We start from the raw sequence: 16,708 nt of genomic DNA, 5'->3' as shown, positions 1-16,708 counted from the left end.
TTACACAAAGGAAATTTGGTAATACATTTATTTCCAGAAGAGATTCTGAGAAAATTCAGTTACATTGGTAGTTGTACTGGCGAATTCGCCATTATATAGTATGTTTACTAACTTACAAGAATACTGACCTTTTAAAAGGGGATTATAGACACAGCTTTTGTTTCAGTTTTAGAATGCCAAGTTGTTTATTCTGAGAACTAAAGTGTAGTGTCAATAATTGTAATTAAATCCAAACTGATATGATTCTTATCAAAGAATCCTCTAATTTAGTTTTCATAAATTTGTTAAACATTAATTTTGCCTATAGTTGATATGTTAGAAAGACTTTATTCTTGAATCATATATGTAGCATGGGGTAATTAGACTATTGGCAGCATTGCACCAGAAAGTGGTTGGTAGCAGTTGAAAACAATGGCGCTGACGGAGTAGTATGGTATTGATACAATATTTATTTTTGTTATGGTTTTGTAAAAATCCTCAGTCTGGTTAACATGATTGGGGGTTACTCTGACAATAAATCTCTATTAAAATGACGTATTGACATATCAACAAATTTAGTGTTAAGTTTCCTGAATATGTAAAACATGGCTTCTAATTCATACAGGTATTCCTTTAATCAATATTTAACGTCACACCCTTGCTGTATTTTTGCATTCTAGGGTGGAATGGGTAGAAATAATAGAGCCGAAGACTCAAGAGCATATGTATGCCAATTTGGCCACTGGTGAATGTGTCTGGGATCCTCCAGAAGGTGTACCTGTCAAACGAACTGATTCAAATCAATGGTGGGAGCTTTTTGATCAAAATACCGCCCGATTTTATTACTATAATGCAACATCACAAAGAACTGTATGGCATAAACCTACAAACTGCGATATTATTCCTCTTGCCAAATTACAAACTCTAAAACACAACACTGACTGCAGCCCAGCAGCAACTAGCAATCAGGCTACTCAGACTGGTCACCATGTTGAGAGGGGCCAAGCTTTAAGTTTATCAGCCAGTACTCCACAGTTACGACGCAGACCCAGTGATTTATGCCGAAGTAGTAGTTTTAGTCAAAGAGCAGCTGAAGCCCCATTGTATTCCAATTGGCATGATTCTCATTTGTTACCACTGGAACATTTCTTACTAAATAATGGCAGGGAATCAGACAGTGACCATTCAGACAGTGGAAGTGAATCTCTTACTGGTAAGTGTATGGTTCAACTATTTCTATAAAATCTAACACAGCATAATGTCAACTATGAGGTGCTAAGCAGTTTTCCGATTGCAGGTCATGAACCAGATAATGAAGACTCTGATCAGTCAGAAGGCAGCTATTTACCTCACCGATTGTCTCATAGACCAGTAGAATATCTGAATTTGCCTACTGGTGTTAATACAGAGCCCAGAGACAGGGATAGAGATGTGTGTCCATCCATTCCACACTTGAAACCTTTAGCTGAGCCTCCACTGCAACCAGAGCGGGAAGCAGATATGGAGAAATTTGCCGCTGATAATTTAAATCTTGGAGGACGTGGTTTATTTAGAAGGAAAGCAAGTGTTCGTGATTTACTTAGTTGGACTCAAAGAAGTCTACAGAGACCTCTATTAGCATCAAGCAAACCAGTGTATAAGCAAGCTTTAGAAATGTTTAGGCAAGTTCAAATGTATATGGGAGATAGGAAAGCAAGACCTGGAGTTTCATTAAATTCGCTTTTAATGGAAATTTTGGGAATTGGACACGCTCAGTCCTTGTTGAGAGACGAATTGTTTGTCCAATTATGTAAGCAAACGACCGAAAATCCGAGGAGGGAATCTCTTTTACGCGGATGGGAATTATTGACCATCGCTTTAGCTTTTATACCACCTAGTCCTGTTTTTCAACCAGCTTTATTGGGGTACCTTAATCGTCATAGGGACCCTACATTCTCGCGTGTTTTTCCTGATGTTAACCGGTGGCCCATTCACGTTCAAGTAAGTGTCTACTATCAAACTTGTTTGCTGTATTTCTGCCTTTTATATTAGATAGTACTTCCTTTTGAGTTTGCTTCTTGAAAACATAACATACTGCGATTTTTGAGTTGTATAGTATGAAGGATTCCTAGGAATTCCAGCACAATTTCAAGGAATTCCCACCCTTCCCTTTGCAGTTTACCCCTAGGATTTTTTTCGAGCACATATAATCTAACTTTTTGGGTGAAATTTGAGGTTCAAACTGAGCACATGAAATCACACTAGAATGAGATATTTTTTAGCCCTAATTGGCGCTGACTTTAATTACGATAATACAATACAATACAATATCATTTTTTACATAATTTGGTATATTGTGTATGTCAAATTAATTCTACAATCTAAGGTTTTCAAAGCAAAATGAATTTGAGCCATTTCAATAAATGTAACACCTCACAGAAAGTAGAAAAATATCTACATAGTTTAGCGAAAAATATATTTCTTAATGAAGTGACTCTATCACATGCACAGTACATTCCAAATGACCTTTTTTCTATTGGCGATTTCGGCAACCATTAAAGAAACACATGTCTAATTTTGATGAGAAATTTAATAGGGCAATGCATATTGGGATATTTCCATAAAGTTGGAACTTATATGGTGATTTTAAGGTTAATGTTTGATTTAGTCTTTCAGGAGTATTTTTGAACATTGAAAAAGCGATTTTTATGCCCGTTTTTTGTACAATTTATTGGCGTACACAAAACAGATTTAAAAAAGTCTACTGCCATTGGATATGTAATAAGTTTTGTACCTAATAAAAGCTTTGCCTAGTTTTATTAACAAGCAAGTCATTGCTAGAGAAAAACTAGCACTATTTTCAAACATGACGTTTTATCTTTATACTATCGCAAGTACCTTCAAAAATGCATTTGTATTTAAATCACTTTCATCATCATCATTTTTATTTGCACACCTATAATTTTTTAAGCCAAAAAGATATTCGTAAATTTTTTACATTTTTAGTTTGTTTTTACTCATAACATTATTTAAATTATAGACCTTAAGTAATAGGTATAAATTAAACTCTTACAAGGTGTTTTTTTTTAACATATTGCTTCTCTCAAAATCCAAAGTATTTATTTGTTTGTAGACGCAATTCTGATTGATTGATGTTAGTCAAAACTACATCTGCTTACCACATGGCTAAAAATTTACTCTGTCAGAAAGAGATACATCAATTAAAATAAATCAATAATATTCATATTCGTGGAATAGTTTTTTTACTAATTTTAATGTATTAAATATATATATACAGACGGTCAAAAAAGTCTTAAAATAGTATTTTTTTAGGTTCTTCTTTCACTTACATTAATGAGAAATATATTTCAAGTAAATATCGGCAATCTCATTAAGAGTAATAGACTTTATTTGAAGGATAAATAATAAGGCAGTTTTGGAAGCAAGAAACTATGCCAAATAAGTCTCCATACACTTTAATAAATCACTATTCAGAACTGCAGGTTGAACCGTTAATTATCAATATTTTATCAAGTCAGCTTGTATTAAAATTCAGTTAAACAAATGAGTTATACCTGTTTATTTTTGACGCCACTTTTAAGTCAGTGGTTTTGAAGTAAAAGCAAAATGAGCGCTAAAAATTGCGAAATTACAATTGCGCTTCGAAAAATCATGGTAGGTGTTGGAAAGAGAAAAAATCGTTTAGAGGTATTGGTAAAATAATTAAAAAATCACATTCAGCTGTACAGTATGTAATAAATCAATAGAAATCCACCGTTAGTTAGGGAGTTAACTGCCCGAGAAGAAATTGTGTACGCTGTACATCACTGGATGATCCATAATGTCCGCCAACAAATTTATACACCACCACAATCTCTGGATGTTACCCCATCGAGCATCTGAAGAATTAAAGCGACGAGTGAAAAAACATCAAGTTACGAGTAAAAAAGACCTCAAAAATAGGATAAGAGAAGAGTGGGAAAAGATGTTGCCAGAAGTTACAGGAAAGCTTATTTTTAAGTCTTCCAAAAAGAGTTAATGCCATTATTAAGTAAATGGCAGTTGTAGAAAATATTAGACTTTAAGAAACTTTTCAATTTATCATAAGAAATGATTGTGTACGGAGACTTATTTGCTTCTAAAACTGCCTTATTTTTTATCGTTTAAATGAAGGGTTTCAAATGATTAATGAGATTGCCGACATTTACTTGAAATATATTTCTCATTAAATGTAAGTGAAAGAAGAAACTAAAAGAAACTGAAAAAATACTATGTGTACGGAGACTTTTGCCGGACTGTATTTTATTGTATTTATTTGATATTGATTGTATTTAAAATGCATATACATTTATACATTTCACGTTTCTTCCGATCTTTTGACTTGCACCGTTATTTTGATGTTTTATTTATTAGTTCGACTTGCAGGCTTATTACTAGCTTAAAATCTAACGACAACTGTTTACCATATGCCTAAAAAGGTAGTTCGTCAGAGAGAGATTGGTATCCGTTATAGAATAAATTTTTTACTAATTTGAATGTATTAAATATATCTATTTTACTTTTGGTATTATTAGTTGTAGCCATTGGCACGACTGGGTAATTAGTTGTAGGGGTATTTTAAACGTGTTGCATTGCCAGGGCTACAATTTTAATCATTTTTGGAATATGCAAAACTGCTAAAACGCATGATATATTATAAAAAATTGAAGAATGTAGAAAAAAGCTGTCGTTCCAGCGAATTATATCGAAATAACCGTGCCTTAGGTGAATCATTACGCGACTGTAGCCTGTCAACGGTTAGAACGGATAGGGGCCGGAGGAAAGCGTACAGCACGCAGGCCCCAAATGGACGATATCGAATCGGCAAGGAAACAAATATTCCAGGCGAGTTTGTTCGGAAACACTCTAAGGGAAGTGATGCAGCTACAATCGACACGTTGGCCGAGTAGAAGACTACCGTGGCCTCAAGTGGAGCTATCGTTACAAGTGTTGAAGCATCAGGGACATGCGACGGAGGGAATTTTCCGCGTCTCCGCCGACGTAGACGAAGTGAACAGGTTAAAAGGGCAAATGGATCGGTGGGAACTGAGCGAACCCAGCGACGCCCACGTTCCGGCGAATTTACTAAAACTGTGGCTGAGGGAGCTTTACGAACCTCTAATTCCCGATTCCCTTTATCCCGAATGCGTGGCCGAACCCATGACGTCTCGTCGCGCATGCGATTTAGTTCTGCGTTTGCCAACTTTGCATAGGCTAGTGTTATGCTATTTGATACGATTTTTACAAACGTTTAACAAACCGGAAGTCATTCAACTTACTAAAATGGACGCTTCGAACTTGGCTATGGTATTTGCACCAAACTGTTTACGATGCATGGCTAGTGATCCCCGCACCATGTTCGACAACGCTCGTAAAGAGATGGCTTTCATGCGATGTCTTATACAGGACCTCGATACCGAATGCGTTCGAGATATGATCTGACCTCAACTTCTTATTGTATATTTATAATATCGTGACACTGTTGTATTGTTTTCTTTATTATAATAATTAGATATCATTCTTGGCTGTATTTTTTCCGGACCTTTTGGGCTCGTCTGGCACTTGCGAATCATCATTGTATATAGACAATATATTTTACGGCGTATGTCCCTGAAATGTTTTGTTAAAAGGCCCATATGATATCCCTTGGGACATCTTGCAAGAAATCATCAACGCTTAAGCTACGTTAAACACATTGTTGATGATTTGCTTAGATTCTATTTGCCAGGCAAAACCAACTTTCCTAGGCAAGCTCAAGTTAACTCTATCTTAAGGATTTCCCGGCATTTGGTACCTTGGTAATTATTCGGTCCCATGACTTGCGTTTCTTGGGCATCTGCAAAGAAATCCTTTTTTTGTACCTGGAAATTACATGTCAAAATCAAAATTTTTGTTTACATTCTCTCTGGTAAAAAGCGCATATGATGTCCCTTGGAATGCCTTGCAAGAAATCCCTAAAACCATTGTTTTCCCAGCACACTCTTAAGCTACGTTAAACACAATGTTGATATGAGTTGCTTTACATAGGCTAATCTGCAAACATCTTTTTTAAACATGCCAAAAAACTTTTTTTATATTTCCAAACAATGATCTGCAAGCATAGCGGAGAAAAAACATCGTTCCTACCCAAACTCGAGTCAACTATATCTTCAGGATTTCTCGGCATTTTAACTTACCCTTCTAGAGTACTTTATGGTAATTGGCCATTATTGCCGATATAATTTTTTCTTTGTCCCATGACTTGCACCTGCAAAGAAATCCTTTTTTTTATTATACCTTTGAATTTCATGTCTAATTAAATATGGTTGATGAGTACAAAAAATAGCAAGATATGAACAAAAATTATGAAATAACAGTTAGGTTATGTGACACTTTTTTGCAAAAGCTGGTGGGATTATCCAAAAACCACATACACCAAACTAACCAAACTACTACCACCCTTCATTAGTTGCATGATTTTCTGAATACGTGTCTTTCGAGTACATTTTAAATGTTGTAGTACATTTACATTTATTTAACATTTAGTATATTTATAACAACAATTTTTATATGATGTTTTGAATTTATTATAAATTATATAGAAGATACAAACACAAACACATTTTTTCAGAAATAGTCAAACATTATTCTTAAAACAAACATTAAAACTAAAAAAATCGCTTAAAACTAAACCTAAAGCGAAAAGAAAAAGCTTTTGTCCAAAAACACTTATTTAAATATATCATGATCTGAAATTTGACAAATACTCTATAAGTGTTCTATAGTCCAAGTCACGTACGTTTTTTATTAATCTATATAAGGTGTTTAAAGAATAACTTGGAAATTCTTTATCCCCTTGAATAATTTTATAAACTGGAATGAAAGTGTTCAGAATGTTGTTGGAAAAAATCGTTATGAGCAATTTTTTCTGAGTAAACTGTTACAACATTGATCATATTTTCCGCTTCTTTTTTGATATCAAGAATTATTTTTTACTAATACACAGCTGTACTAAAAACTCAACTCTTCATCATTCACTAAGCAGCAAGCGATATTAAAAATCATAATTTTTGCAATAGAATGGATGGAGGGCTTGTCCTTGTTTGAATTTCTTTAACTCCATATTAATGGTAGGAAGTAAATGAAAAATTTCATATTCTTGGGGTGGAGAGGGGAATTTGTTCATTTCAATCATTAATACTAATTTTTAACTAACACTGATACTCTTTAGCATGTTATTCTAGTTTATTATTATATACAGATATAGATATTATCTTTCTGCATGAAACACAGGTTGGGATTGATATACCATCCTCACACTAAGTGTGACTTGGACTATAGACACATTTTTTACATCTAGTCCAAGAAAAACAAGTACATCGATTTTTCCCAGGAGCTGTTCATTTGTAGACTCGTCACTACCACAAATTTCTCTTATACGTGATTTTTGTGGTATTGGTAAGTTTTACCAGGTCTTGCGATCTTTTGAGGGAACTGTTTTTTTGTCCATGGTGGCTACCTTTTCTTGAAATGAAAAACCACACTTGAATTTTTAGATACAAGGTGATTTTGAAGCTTTTTTTACTCACTCATAGTTTTTCAACTACAAAGCATATATCTTTTATGTATATTTATATTTTTTTAAGGGTAGGCTATAAATTACATAATTTATTACAAAAGTAGTATTTATTACATAATTATGACTTTTTGACAGCGAAAGTATATTAGGGAAAAAGACACTTTTATTCCATAAAGTTATATATATATATATATATATATATATATATATATATATATATATATATATATATATATATATATATATATATATATATATATATATATATATATATATATATATATATATATATATATATGCTTTGTATTTGAAACACCTATTATGTGTAACATATTTTTGAAAAGCTCAAAACAATCCTATACCTACAGGGTGGTTCATTAAAAAAAAACACAGATTGTGTAACAAAATTTGTGAGTTTCAGGAGAAAACTGACTACGCCAGTGGATCCTAAATACAGACCAATTTTCAACTCATAATCTACAACCTACAAAGGGGTTTCTGAAATAACAACATTTTCAAAACCACCACGTATATAAAAATCCACTATAGCTATAACAGAAAAAGTAGCGTTGAGTCACCTAAGCCGCAACACGGAAGCTTTATTACTAAGGGTAAAACCATTAAAAATGGGACATACTGTATATAAGTTACGGCTGAAATGTTTATTTGACTAGTTTATAAACTAGCTAGATGATGTTTGGGTATATTGTTGGAAGCTCAAATTAGTCAATATTGGAAACTATTACATGTAAAATTTTTCCAGGTTAATTATGATCTACACTTTTTTAATTATGTGTCTATGTCTAAAGAAAGCTAATACAAAATGGTTCAAAGGTAGATTCGGCGGTTTGCGGTGATAATCTTAAATCCATGCATAAAAGTGTGACCTGAAACAGTATAAAAAAAAACATTGAACCTTCAAGATCGTTAAAATTCTGAATGTTTTTTTTTTATTTTGCAATATTGAATATGTACTCCATCCAGTTTTAGAAAACGAAGTAAGGAAAAGCAAGAATTTTTTTTTACACGTTTATCTGTTTTTGGCTAACAACTGTGATCTCAGCAAACTGGAACATCCAAAGTGATGGAATTTTATTTTTTCATGTAAAAACTAGAGATTTTTAATTTAGGTAAACCAGTGTATCAATTTTTGTAACATTTTTTTTATTTTGCTCTCTAAAGCATGGGTTAACTAAGAGACTAGGCTTTAAAAAAGCGACTCTCATGTTATTTTATGTCCAATTTATAGGTGTCCACAAATTGGTGTCAGTTAACGATTTTTTTGGTTTTATTTTTTTCATTTTTTTTATTATCGGAAGATGTAAGAGCAGATCTGAGAAAATTTCGAAAAAATGTATAATAACTAAAGTAACTTATTCTTTACATTTTTATATAACTCCCGAGTAGTATACAGAATTTTTTATTTTTTATTTTTTCAGATATTGTTAATAACTATTTTGGTTATTGAAAAATTGGTCACTCTGTGGATTAATTGAAATACATTCTATAGATAGAGACTGAATTGTGCTTGGTACAAAAGCGTTTTTGTGTTAGGAGTTTGCTATACTTTAAATGAACCCCTTAAAAAGAGGACTTTGTTTTGGTTGCTTATTTTAAATGACAACAAAACACGTACTCTAGCTACCCTTTAGAATATCTAATCGGAGAAATAGATTCACTTGAATGTGAATCACGTAGCCATAGAGAGTATATTCTTACACGTTAATAATTTATATCGGTGTGTGTGGACACACCATTAGCCATTAATTATATTTTATGTATATTTTGTATTTATGTTTGTATATACGTATATGTGTATTTGTAATATAATGTTAGATTAAAATTTTATATCGAAATTTTCCTAGTGAATGTAGTGAAAGTTGTTTTAATTATTTAATTGAAGTTTTTTTCAATATCAACGGTTTTCCTGTAACTCCTATGCTAAATGTACGGAATAATTAACGAATACATCTTCCTATTATTGCATCTTGCTCGACTGGTTACTAGTCGGCTAATTATATTATTTCGCTATTGAGAACACATCTTTGTTCTTGTATAGGACTTGTCAAACGCATAGGTATTGGGTAAATAGGTTTGTACAACAACGTATTAAATTGGCTTCAAGGGCATTGTGATGCCAATGGAATTTAAATTAATTTACTAGATACAATAATTTACGTTGGAGTGTAACGGACGTTGACGAATTATTAAACTACGTCAGTCAACGAACAAAGTTGTTACGAGTTAGGGGTGTTTTTGTCTTCTTTCTCCTGTCTATTGAGCATTTATTGTCAAGGCCCGGCATATTGACCGTCAGCTATTGTATTTAGTTTATAGGTTGTGCAAAATATGTTTTTAACTACTTTTTACAAAACTTCCGGATTAATCCTGCGTCGGTTTTTGCTGAGCCGAACTTGCTGACGTTTCGCCAATCATCCTGTTGGCTTCTTCAGAGCTTGACTGAAACTGAAACACTTTGCGTTAGATTGTCTGGAACATATTTTTCTTATAACAGTCAAATTTTTGAACAAACGTCAGGAACAGCTATGGGTTCTCCACTATCACCAGTCATCGCGAATATATTTCTGGAAATCTTTGAGAAGAAAGCTTTCCACACCTTTCATATAAAACCAAAATTATGGAAACGCTACGTCGATGACACTTTTGTTAATTGGCCTCATGGTCAAGAAGCCCTAGTAGATTTTCTTAGACATTTAAACTCTATACATCCAAACATACGTTTTACCATTGAGTTGGAAACTAATAATAACCCTCCATTCTTAGATATTCTTATCAATATAAAATCAGACCTAACATTGGGTCATTGTGTTTACAGAAAACTTACGCACACAGACCGATACCTTAATGCATGGTCACATCACCATCCGGCCCAAAAATCATCAGTTATCAACTCTCTCTTACCTGAGTCACTGAACCTAGAATTATAACACCTTACCTCTGCTCTTCTCTCTAATAATTTCTACATTAAAGATATTAAGCGTTCGATCAAAAAATACACTTCACCACAACCTTCCAATAGCAATGAGGCCGAAAACAATCCTGCCCTTGCCATTGTGGACCTTCCTTGCATTGCATTGCAAAACCAGATTTACCACTTGTCCAAAAATCTCTCAACATTTTCGGTTCGTCAAAGATAAAATTCCATTTGAGATGCCAGGAGTTTACAGCATTCCATGCATATGCGGCAAAGAATACATTGGAGAAACCGGACGAAAAATAAGACAAATAAACTCATCAGCTGCTACCGAACACAATCACGAAACCCGACATCAAATTTTATTCGATAAAACTAAAATTCTTGCATGTAATCTATTCTTCTACCAACGAAAAATCCGAGAGTCTATAGAAATGTACAAACAACCTAACAATCTGAACCGCGACTTAGGTCTCTACCTATCATCAATATGGGAATCAGTCATCCGAGACGGTGTTTATGCCCCTTATTTAGCTCCGCCCCCCTCAAATAAAATATAAGCAGGTACAGAGTAAAATACGACCGAGTTTCAGTCAAGCTCTGAAGAAGCCAACAGGATGATTGGCGAAACGTCAGCAAGTTCGACTCAGCAAAAACCGACGCAGGAGGAATCCTGACGTTTTGTAAAAAGTATTACACTAGCATGTGGAAGTTTCTTTGAAAAATTATGTTTTTAACTATTATATACAAAAAAATGCGTTTAATAATTTTATAAAATATGGTAATATATCTAATTTAATCGACTCATTTCATTTTAAAAGTTCTTAGAAACGAATAGACAGATTTATTTTGTTTAATTTCCTTATTTTACAGAAATAAAGTCAAGATGTTCAAGTTTTTCCGCTTTTGGAAATAAAATAACTAGTAGATTCTTTTAATATTTTTTTCGAAAGGAAATTTTGAGTAAAAATTAAATAAGTTGTTTCGTAGAATTTGAACATACAGTGCGTGATATTAATAAAAAAATTCTCAAAACTTTAATAAAACCTCTTATTTTTAAAGTAGGGAATATCTCGCTTTTTAAAACGTCAAATTAAAAAATTGTTTAAAAAATTTGGAAATTTACTGTCATTCGGCAGACAGGTTGTTTTATTAATAATTGAACATATTTCAACTAAAGAATCCAGTGCCAAAATATTAAGAGTTAACTAAAACGCTTAGCTAAATTGGGGCTCTTATTTTGAAAAAAAAAATCTAATAAAAAATGCACCAGTTCGCCACCAAGTTATTGGTATTTTCTGTTATTAATAATAGAGTCGTACTAATTTGAAAATCATATAATTACATATAAGTAATTATGGAAAATACTTAATTTTATTACAAAGTTATTATAGACAAGTCCAGATTATTTTCAATCAAAATAAAAATCATAAACAGTTATTTAAAAAAATCGATACCTTTTTGAGTTAACCCCGTATACTTATTCTGAGAGCGTCAGTGAATTCTTCGTAAAAAGTCAGGGAACAGCTATTTCCTTTTCTATGAGTTGTCATGTAGAAAAATCGTGGGATCTATCTTAAAATGCAACATTTTCAGAGAGGTCCGTCCTACATCTCAAAAATGAAATCGGCTTGGCAAATTTTTCTCAGAAAATCTCAGAAAGTATTAATTTGTCGATCTTTCGCAAACTAAACATTTTCAACATAGACAACCTTATACAAACTTACCTTTATTTTTAATATATAATATAAATATAAAAAAAAAAGATTTTTGAAAGTTTTCTTAATTGAGTATTTTCATATAAAAAAAATGAAGTTGTGTTTACCCAAGCAACACTAAGTATATGCAAAAATATAATAAAATAAATTATTTATTATTATATTATACAAATTATATACATATATACCAATTATACTATATGATTAAATCTATTATGGTACTTTTTCCAATTGATATTTTAAAAGAGCCCTTGATCAGAACCGCAACGTATAAATTTCGCCTGCATCTATTTAATTTCTTCATTCTTAGACTAAATAAATTCTCTTCATTCACACTCTTGGCACTTGGCACCTCTCGTAATTTTACAGTAGCCCACAAAAGGTAGCAAAAGCAAAAGCAAATTAAATGCAAAAAGTCTCCACCAAACTGTAGATATGCCAAATCTACATATAATAATGCGTCAATTTGCTTCAACTGCCCCAAAATTGTTTTTTTCTTTATGATTTGGTGTCAGTTTTGAGTCCCCAGTATTATGCGAAATTAGAACACCTAGACAAAGACAAACGATTGCAATTAGATATAAAATTAGTTCTGCGAACGCCTGGGTGTAAGTGGTCAGCAGGAGGTAGCGGCGGTCGTTTTTTTTTAGTTTCACATGTACGATCGATATATTTGATAAATTAAAATGACCGCACCTAAATTGTCAAGGCGATTGTATTCCTAGCGGTAGTAGTGAGTCCGATGGACACCAGATGATAGGGCCGTAGGCATGTAGAATATGAATCGCAATGGGAAATAAACTGGTGACATTTAGTGAACAGCAATTAATAAATTATCAGGTAAATTATGCGGACTAAAATGATGTTGATTGTCGGAATATAAAATAACATGTTCTCTAGGACTGCACCTTTTTTACTAGGAAAGAAATATTGAGGTAATTCTTCCGAGAGCTGCCAAACATATAATGCCTAAAAATGTTTTTAGAGTTTATAAAAAATTTAGAGACATGAAACCTGATTTGGTACCGAAAACAATGAAGAAAAGTGAAGCTTATTCGGTTAAAGTTCCTGTCGAATATATTGAAACACTTCCAGAATTTCGGGTAAATATTAGCTCAGCCAATGAATACTTTTAAATTCAGAAATGTGAGTAGTTAAAAATAAATTTTTATTTATGAGATTTTTCTGGTCAATGTGTTGATGTGGATATTGGATTTTGTGCATTTCTGCATTTGTAATAGTTCATTTAGTTTGGAAAAAATCCCTCTTCTGATTCAGCATGGATTGTGGTTATTCGAAGGTGCTTTTGTTTGTCAATTTGTGTTGCAAATATTGTATCGCGTATATCGAACCAAATTTGATTTAGGTAAATTATACATTGAACTGAGGTGGCTTTTACTTGATGAAAATCTATTTAAAAAAATAAATAAGAACTAAAAGCTCAGTTTTTCACTAAATTATATGTTTTCACATAACAATTGTTTTGACAACACCGTGTCTTTATCAATTGTAATATTTACAAACTACCAGCTACCATATATACGGAAAAATGACAATAAAATCTTAATTAATGTGGTTGTGAGAATTTAAGTTCAATAACTATTACGAAAACGCAAATCAAATAAAATTTTTCCATAAATCTTCACACACGGACACAGTCATACATAACAGCTCAAATCACCCTTATATACACAAAATGGCAGCATTTCACTCTTTTATACACAGACTTTTTAATGCGTCACTCTCAACAGGAAATTACAACAAAGAACTTAATATCATTAAACAAATTGCACTGAACAACGGCTACAATCCGTCCATTACATCTAAAATTATAAATAAAAAACAAATGCGGACAACAGTAAGCTCTATTTATCCGAAACCTAATACAGAACACGAACAATTTAAAACAATTACATACATAGGAGAATGCAGTAAAAAAGTTTCAAAACATTTGTCATTTGGTTAAACAATGGCTTTCAGAACTAACAACACAATAGGAAAATTTTTAAAAAACAATGAAACGAAATGTCCAAAATCTCAAAAATCAGGTGTCTACAGTTTGAAACGCGGATCTTGTCTTAAAGTTTATATTGGACAAACAGGTAGATCTTTCAAGAAACTAAAAGAAAATAAAAGAGCGTTTAAAAACAATAGTCTAGATTCTCATTATGCTACACACTTAAACACAGATAAACATATTTTTGACGACAATTTTGATATTTTACACAAAAAGTAGAAAATTAAATTTATTGAAAGCCATGGAGATTAACAAAATGAGACATTCAAATGTATTGCTTAACGATCAATTAGATTTAAATTCCTCTCCTTTATTGAACTTAAATTCTCACAACATTAATTAAGGTTTTATTGCCATTTTCGGTATATATAGTAGCAGGTAGTTTGTAAATATTACATTTGATAAAGACACGGTGTTGTCGAAACAATTGTCATGTGAAAATATATAATTTCGTGAAAATCTGAACTTTTAGTTCTTATTTATTGTGTTAAATTATAGATACCGGGTTAGTAAAAGGTGTCGCTTAAAGGTCTCCAAAACTGCTATAGCTCGAAGGATAAAATTCATTACAAATAACAATAAAATGGTTGCTGTAGCTCAGTGGTTACAACATTCTATTTAAAATAACAAAATTTTAACTTGTAACGTGAAAGTGGTAAATCTGCCGTTAGTACTTTTGGATTATGCATGCTCCAAAACCTCAATATATTGAATTTTACCCTTCCAGCTTTGGCAGTTTTGAATATATTTAAACGCTCCGATACCTTTTACTGAAAAAGACTACTAAATTCGACATGCCCAATTAATTGCAACAAAAATAAATCAGGCAAATTTTCGAACACTCGGAGCGCGAGCATTGAAGATGCCAAGTGAGATTTTGGCGAAACGTCTGCAGGATTCCAGTCGGATGCAGGATTTGCAGGATTCCAGTCGGATGCAGGATTCCAGTCGGAGTTCAACGAGCGAACGGATGATATCCCGGAGTATAGTGTCATCACATTTTTCCATCCGTGAATCAATACGTGAGAATATCATACACCTTTACGGGAAGGAGACCTTTACAGCCACCAAGTGTTATGAAAAACTAAGACAAAGGAGGGTTATTTCGCTGTGCAACTTGAATTTTCTTAAAAACTGCCGCAACCAGAACTTGCTGCCAACATTTACAAGGTTGTCTTATCATACACGCACCAGAAAGACACAAGCTATCCTGGACAAAGCTAGCAAGGCCCTACTCCAAGACCAGATCAGGCGGACCCGGTACGAAATTAGTGAGACTGAGCTACAACTTTTCAGACTCCACCTGAAACTGAGCAACAAGATCCATCAGTTGCTGTGGGACCGCATAGAATTATTAACATCATGGCGCACTGAGAAAGACAAGGACATCACGTCAAAAAAACTGTGGAAGAAATTAGAAATCCTTCAGTCAAATTCCAAAAAATCAGGACAAAACAGTGTTCGAAGTGTTTTCGGAGCGCGAGCATTGAAGATGCCAAGTGAGATTTTGGCGAAACGTCTGCAGGATTCCAGTCGGATCGCAGGATTTGCAGGATTCCAGTCGGATGCAGGATTTCCAGTCGGATGCAGGATTCCAGTCGGAGTTCAACGAGCGAACGGATGATATCCCGGAGTATAGTGTCATCATATATATATATATATATATATATATATATATATATATATATATATATATATATATATATATATATATATATATATATATATATATATATATATATATATTATATATATATATATATATATATATATATATATATATATAGTGCATTGAAAATGCCAAGTGAGATTTTGGCGAAACGTCTGCAGGATTCCAGTCGGAGTTCAATATATATATATAATATATATATATATATATATAATATATATATATATATATATATATATATATATATATATATATATATATATATATATATATATATATATATATATATATATATATATATATACTATATATATATATATATATATATATATATATATATATATATATATATATATATACTATATATATATATATATATATATATATATTGAACTCCGACTGGAATCCTGCAGACGTTTCGCCAAAATCTCACTTGGCATTTTCAATGCACTCGCTCCGAAAACACTTCGAACACTGGGGTGGCTGTAAAGGTCTCCTCCCCTTAAAGGTGTATGATATTTTCACGTATTGATTCACGGATGGAAAAATGTGATGACACTATACTCCGGGTGTTTTCGTAGCGTGAGCATTGAAAATGCCAAGTGAGATTTTGGCGAAACGTCTGCAGGATTCCAGTCGGATGCAGGATTCCAATCGGAGTTCAACAAGCGAATGGATGATATCCCGGAATATAGTGTCATCACATTTTTCCATCCGTGAATCAATACGTGAAAAAAAAAAAAAAAAAAATATATATATATATATATATATATATATATATATATATATATATACTATATATATATATATATAT

General features: G+C 32.6%; 2 protein-coding genes across 2 annotated transcripts in view; both read left to right on the top strand.

Annotated features, from left to right (window-relative positions):
* Nucleotides 1-404: 404 nt before the first annotated feature.
* Nucleotides 405-7,706, top strand: LOC132708580 (rho GTPase-activating protein 39). The gene is made up of 4 exons (XM_060680977.1): nt 405-604; nt 660-1,192; nt 1,277-1,959; nt 4,723-7,706. Exons 1-4 carry the CDS (start codon nt 585-587, stop codon nt 5,437-5,439), a joined length of 1,953 nt encoding a protein of 650 aa, XP_060536960.1. The 5' UTR covers nt 405-584; the 3' UTR covers nt 5,440-7,706.
* A 4,787-nt stretch (nt 7,707-12,493) lies between these two features.
* Nucleotides 12,494-16,708, top strand: part of LOC132708583 (calcium and integrin-binding family member 2) — a 7,979-nt gene continuing 3,764 nt past the window's right edge. The window contains exons 1-3 of the mRNA XM_060680980.1: nt 12,494-13,048; nt 13,109-13,143; nt 13,194-13,311. Of these exons, the coding sequence (XP_060536963.1) occupies nt 12,998-13,048; nt 13,109-13,143; nt 13,194-13,311 (204 nt within the window). The 5' untranslated portion in view covers nt 12,494-12,997. The remainder of the gene's footprint in view (nt 13,049-13,108; nt 13,144-13,193; nt 13,312-16,708) is intronic.

The sequence above is a fragment of the Cylas formicarius genome, unplaced genomic scaffold, assembly GCF_029955315.1.
Source record: "Cylas formicarius isolate icCylForm1 unplaced genomic scaffold, icCylForm1.1 PGA_scaffold_12__32_contigs__length_19106922, whole genome shotgun sequence".
Taxonomy (NCBI): Eukaryota; Metazoa; Arthropoda; class Insecta; order Coleoptera; family Brentidae; genus Cylas; species Cylas formicarius.
The sequence above is the reverse complement of the archived record's forward strand: the minus strand, read 5'-3'. Positions and strand labels throughout refer to the sequence as shown.

Excerpts from the sequence above, each read along its gene's own strand:
- LOC132708580 (XM_060680977.1), top strand. The coding sequence starts at position 585 with ATGGCTTCTAATTCATACAG. Across the intron at positions 605-659 it reads ATGGCTTCTAATTCATACAG|GGTGGAATGGGTAGAAATAA; the intron begins GTATTCCTTTAA and ends TTTGCATTCTAG. Across the intron at positions 1,960-4,722 it reads GGTGGCCCATTCACGTTCAA|GTGAATCATTACGCGACTGT; the intron begins GTAAGTGTCTAC and ends ACCGTGCCTTAG.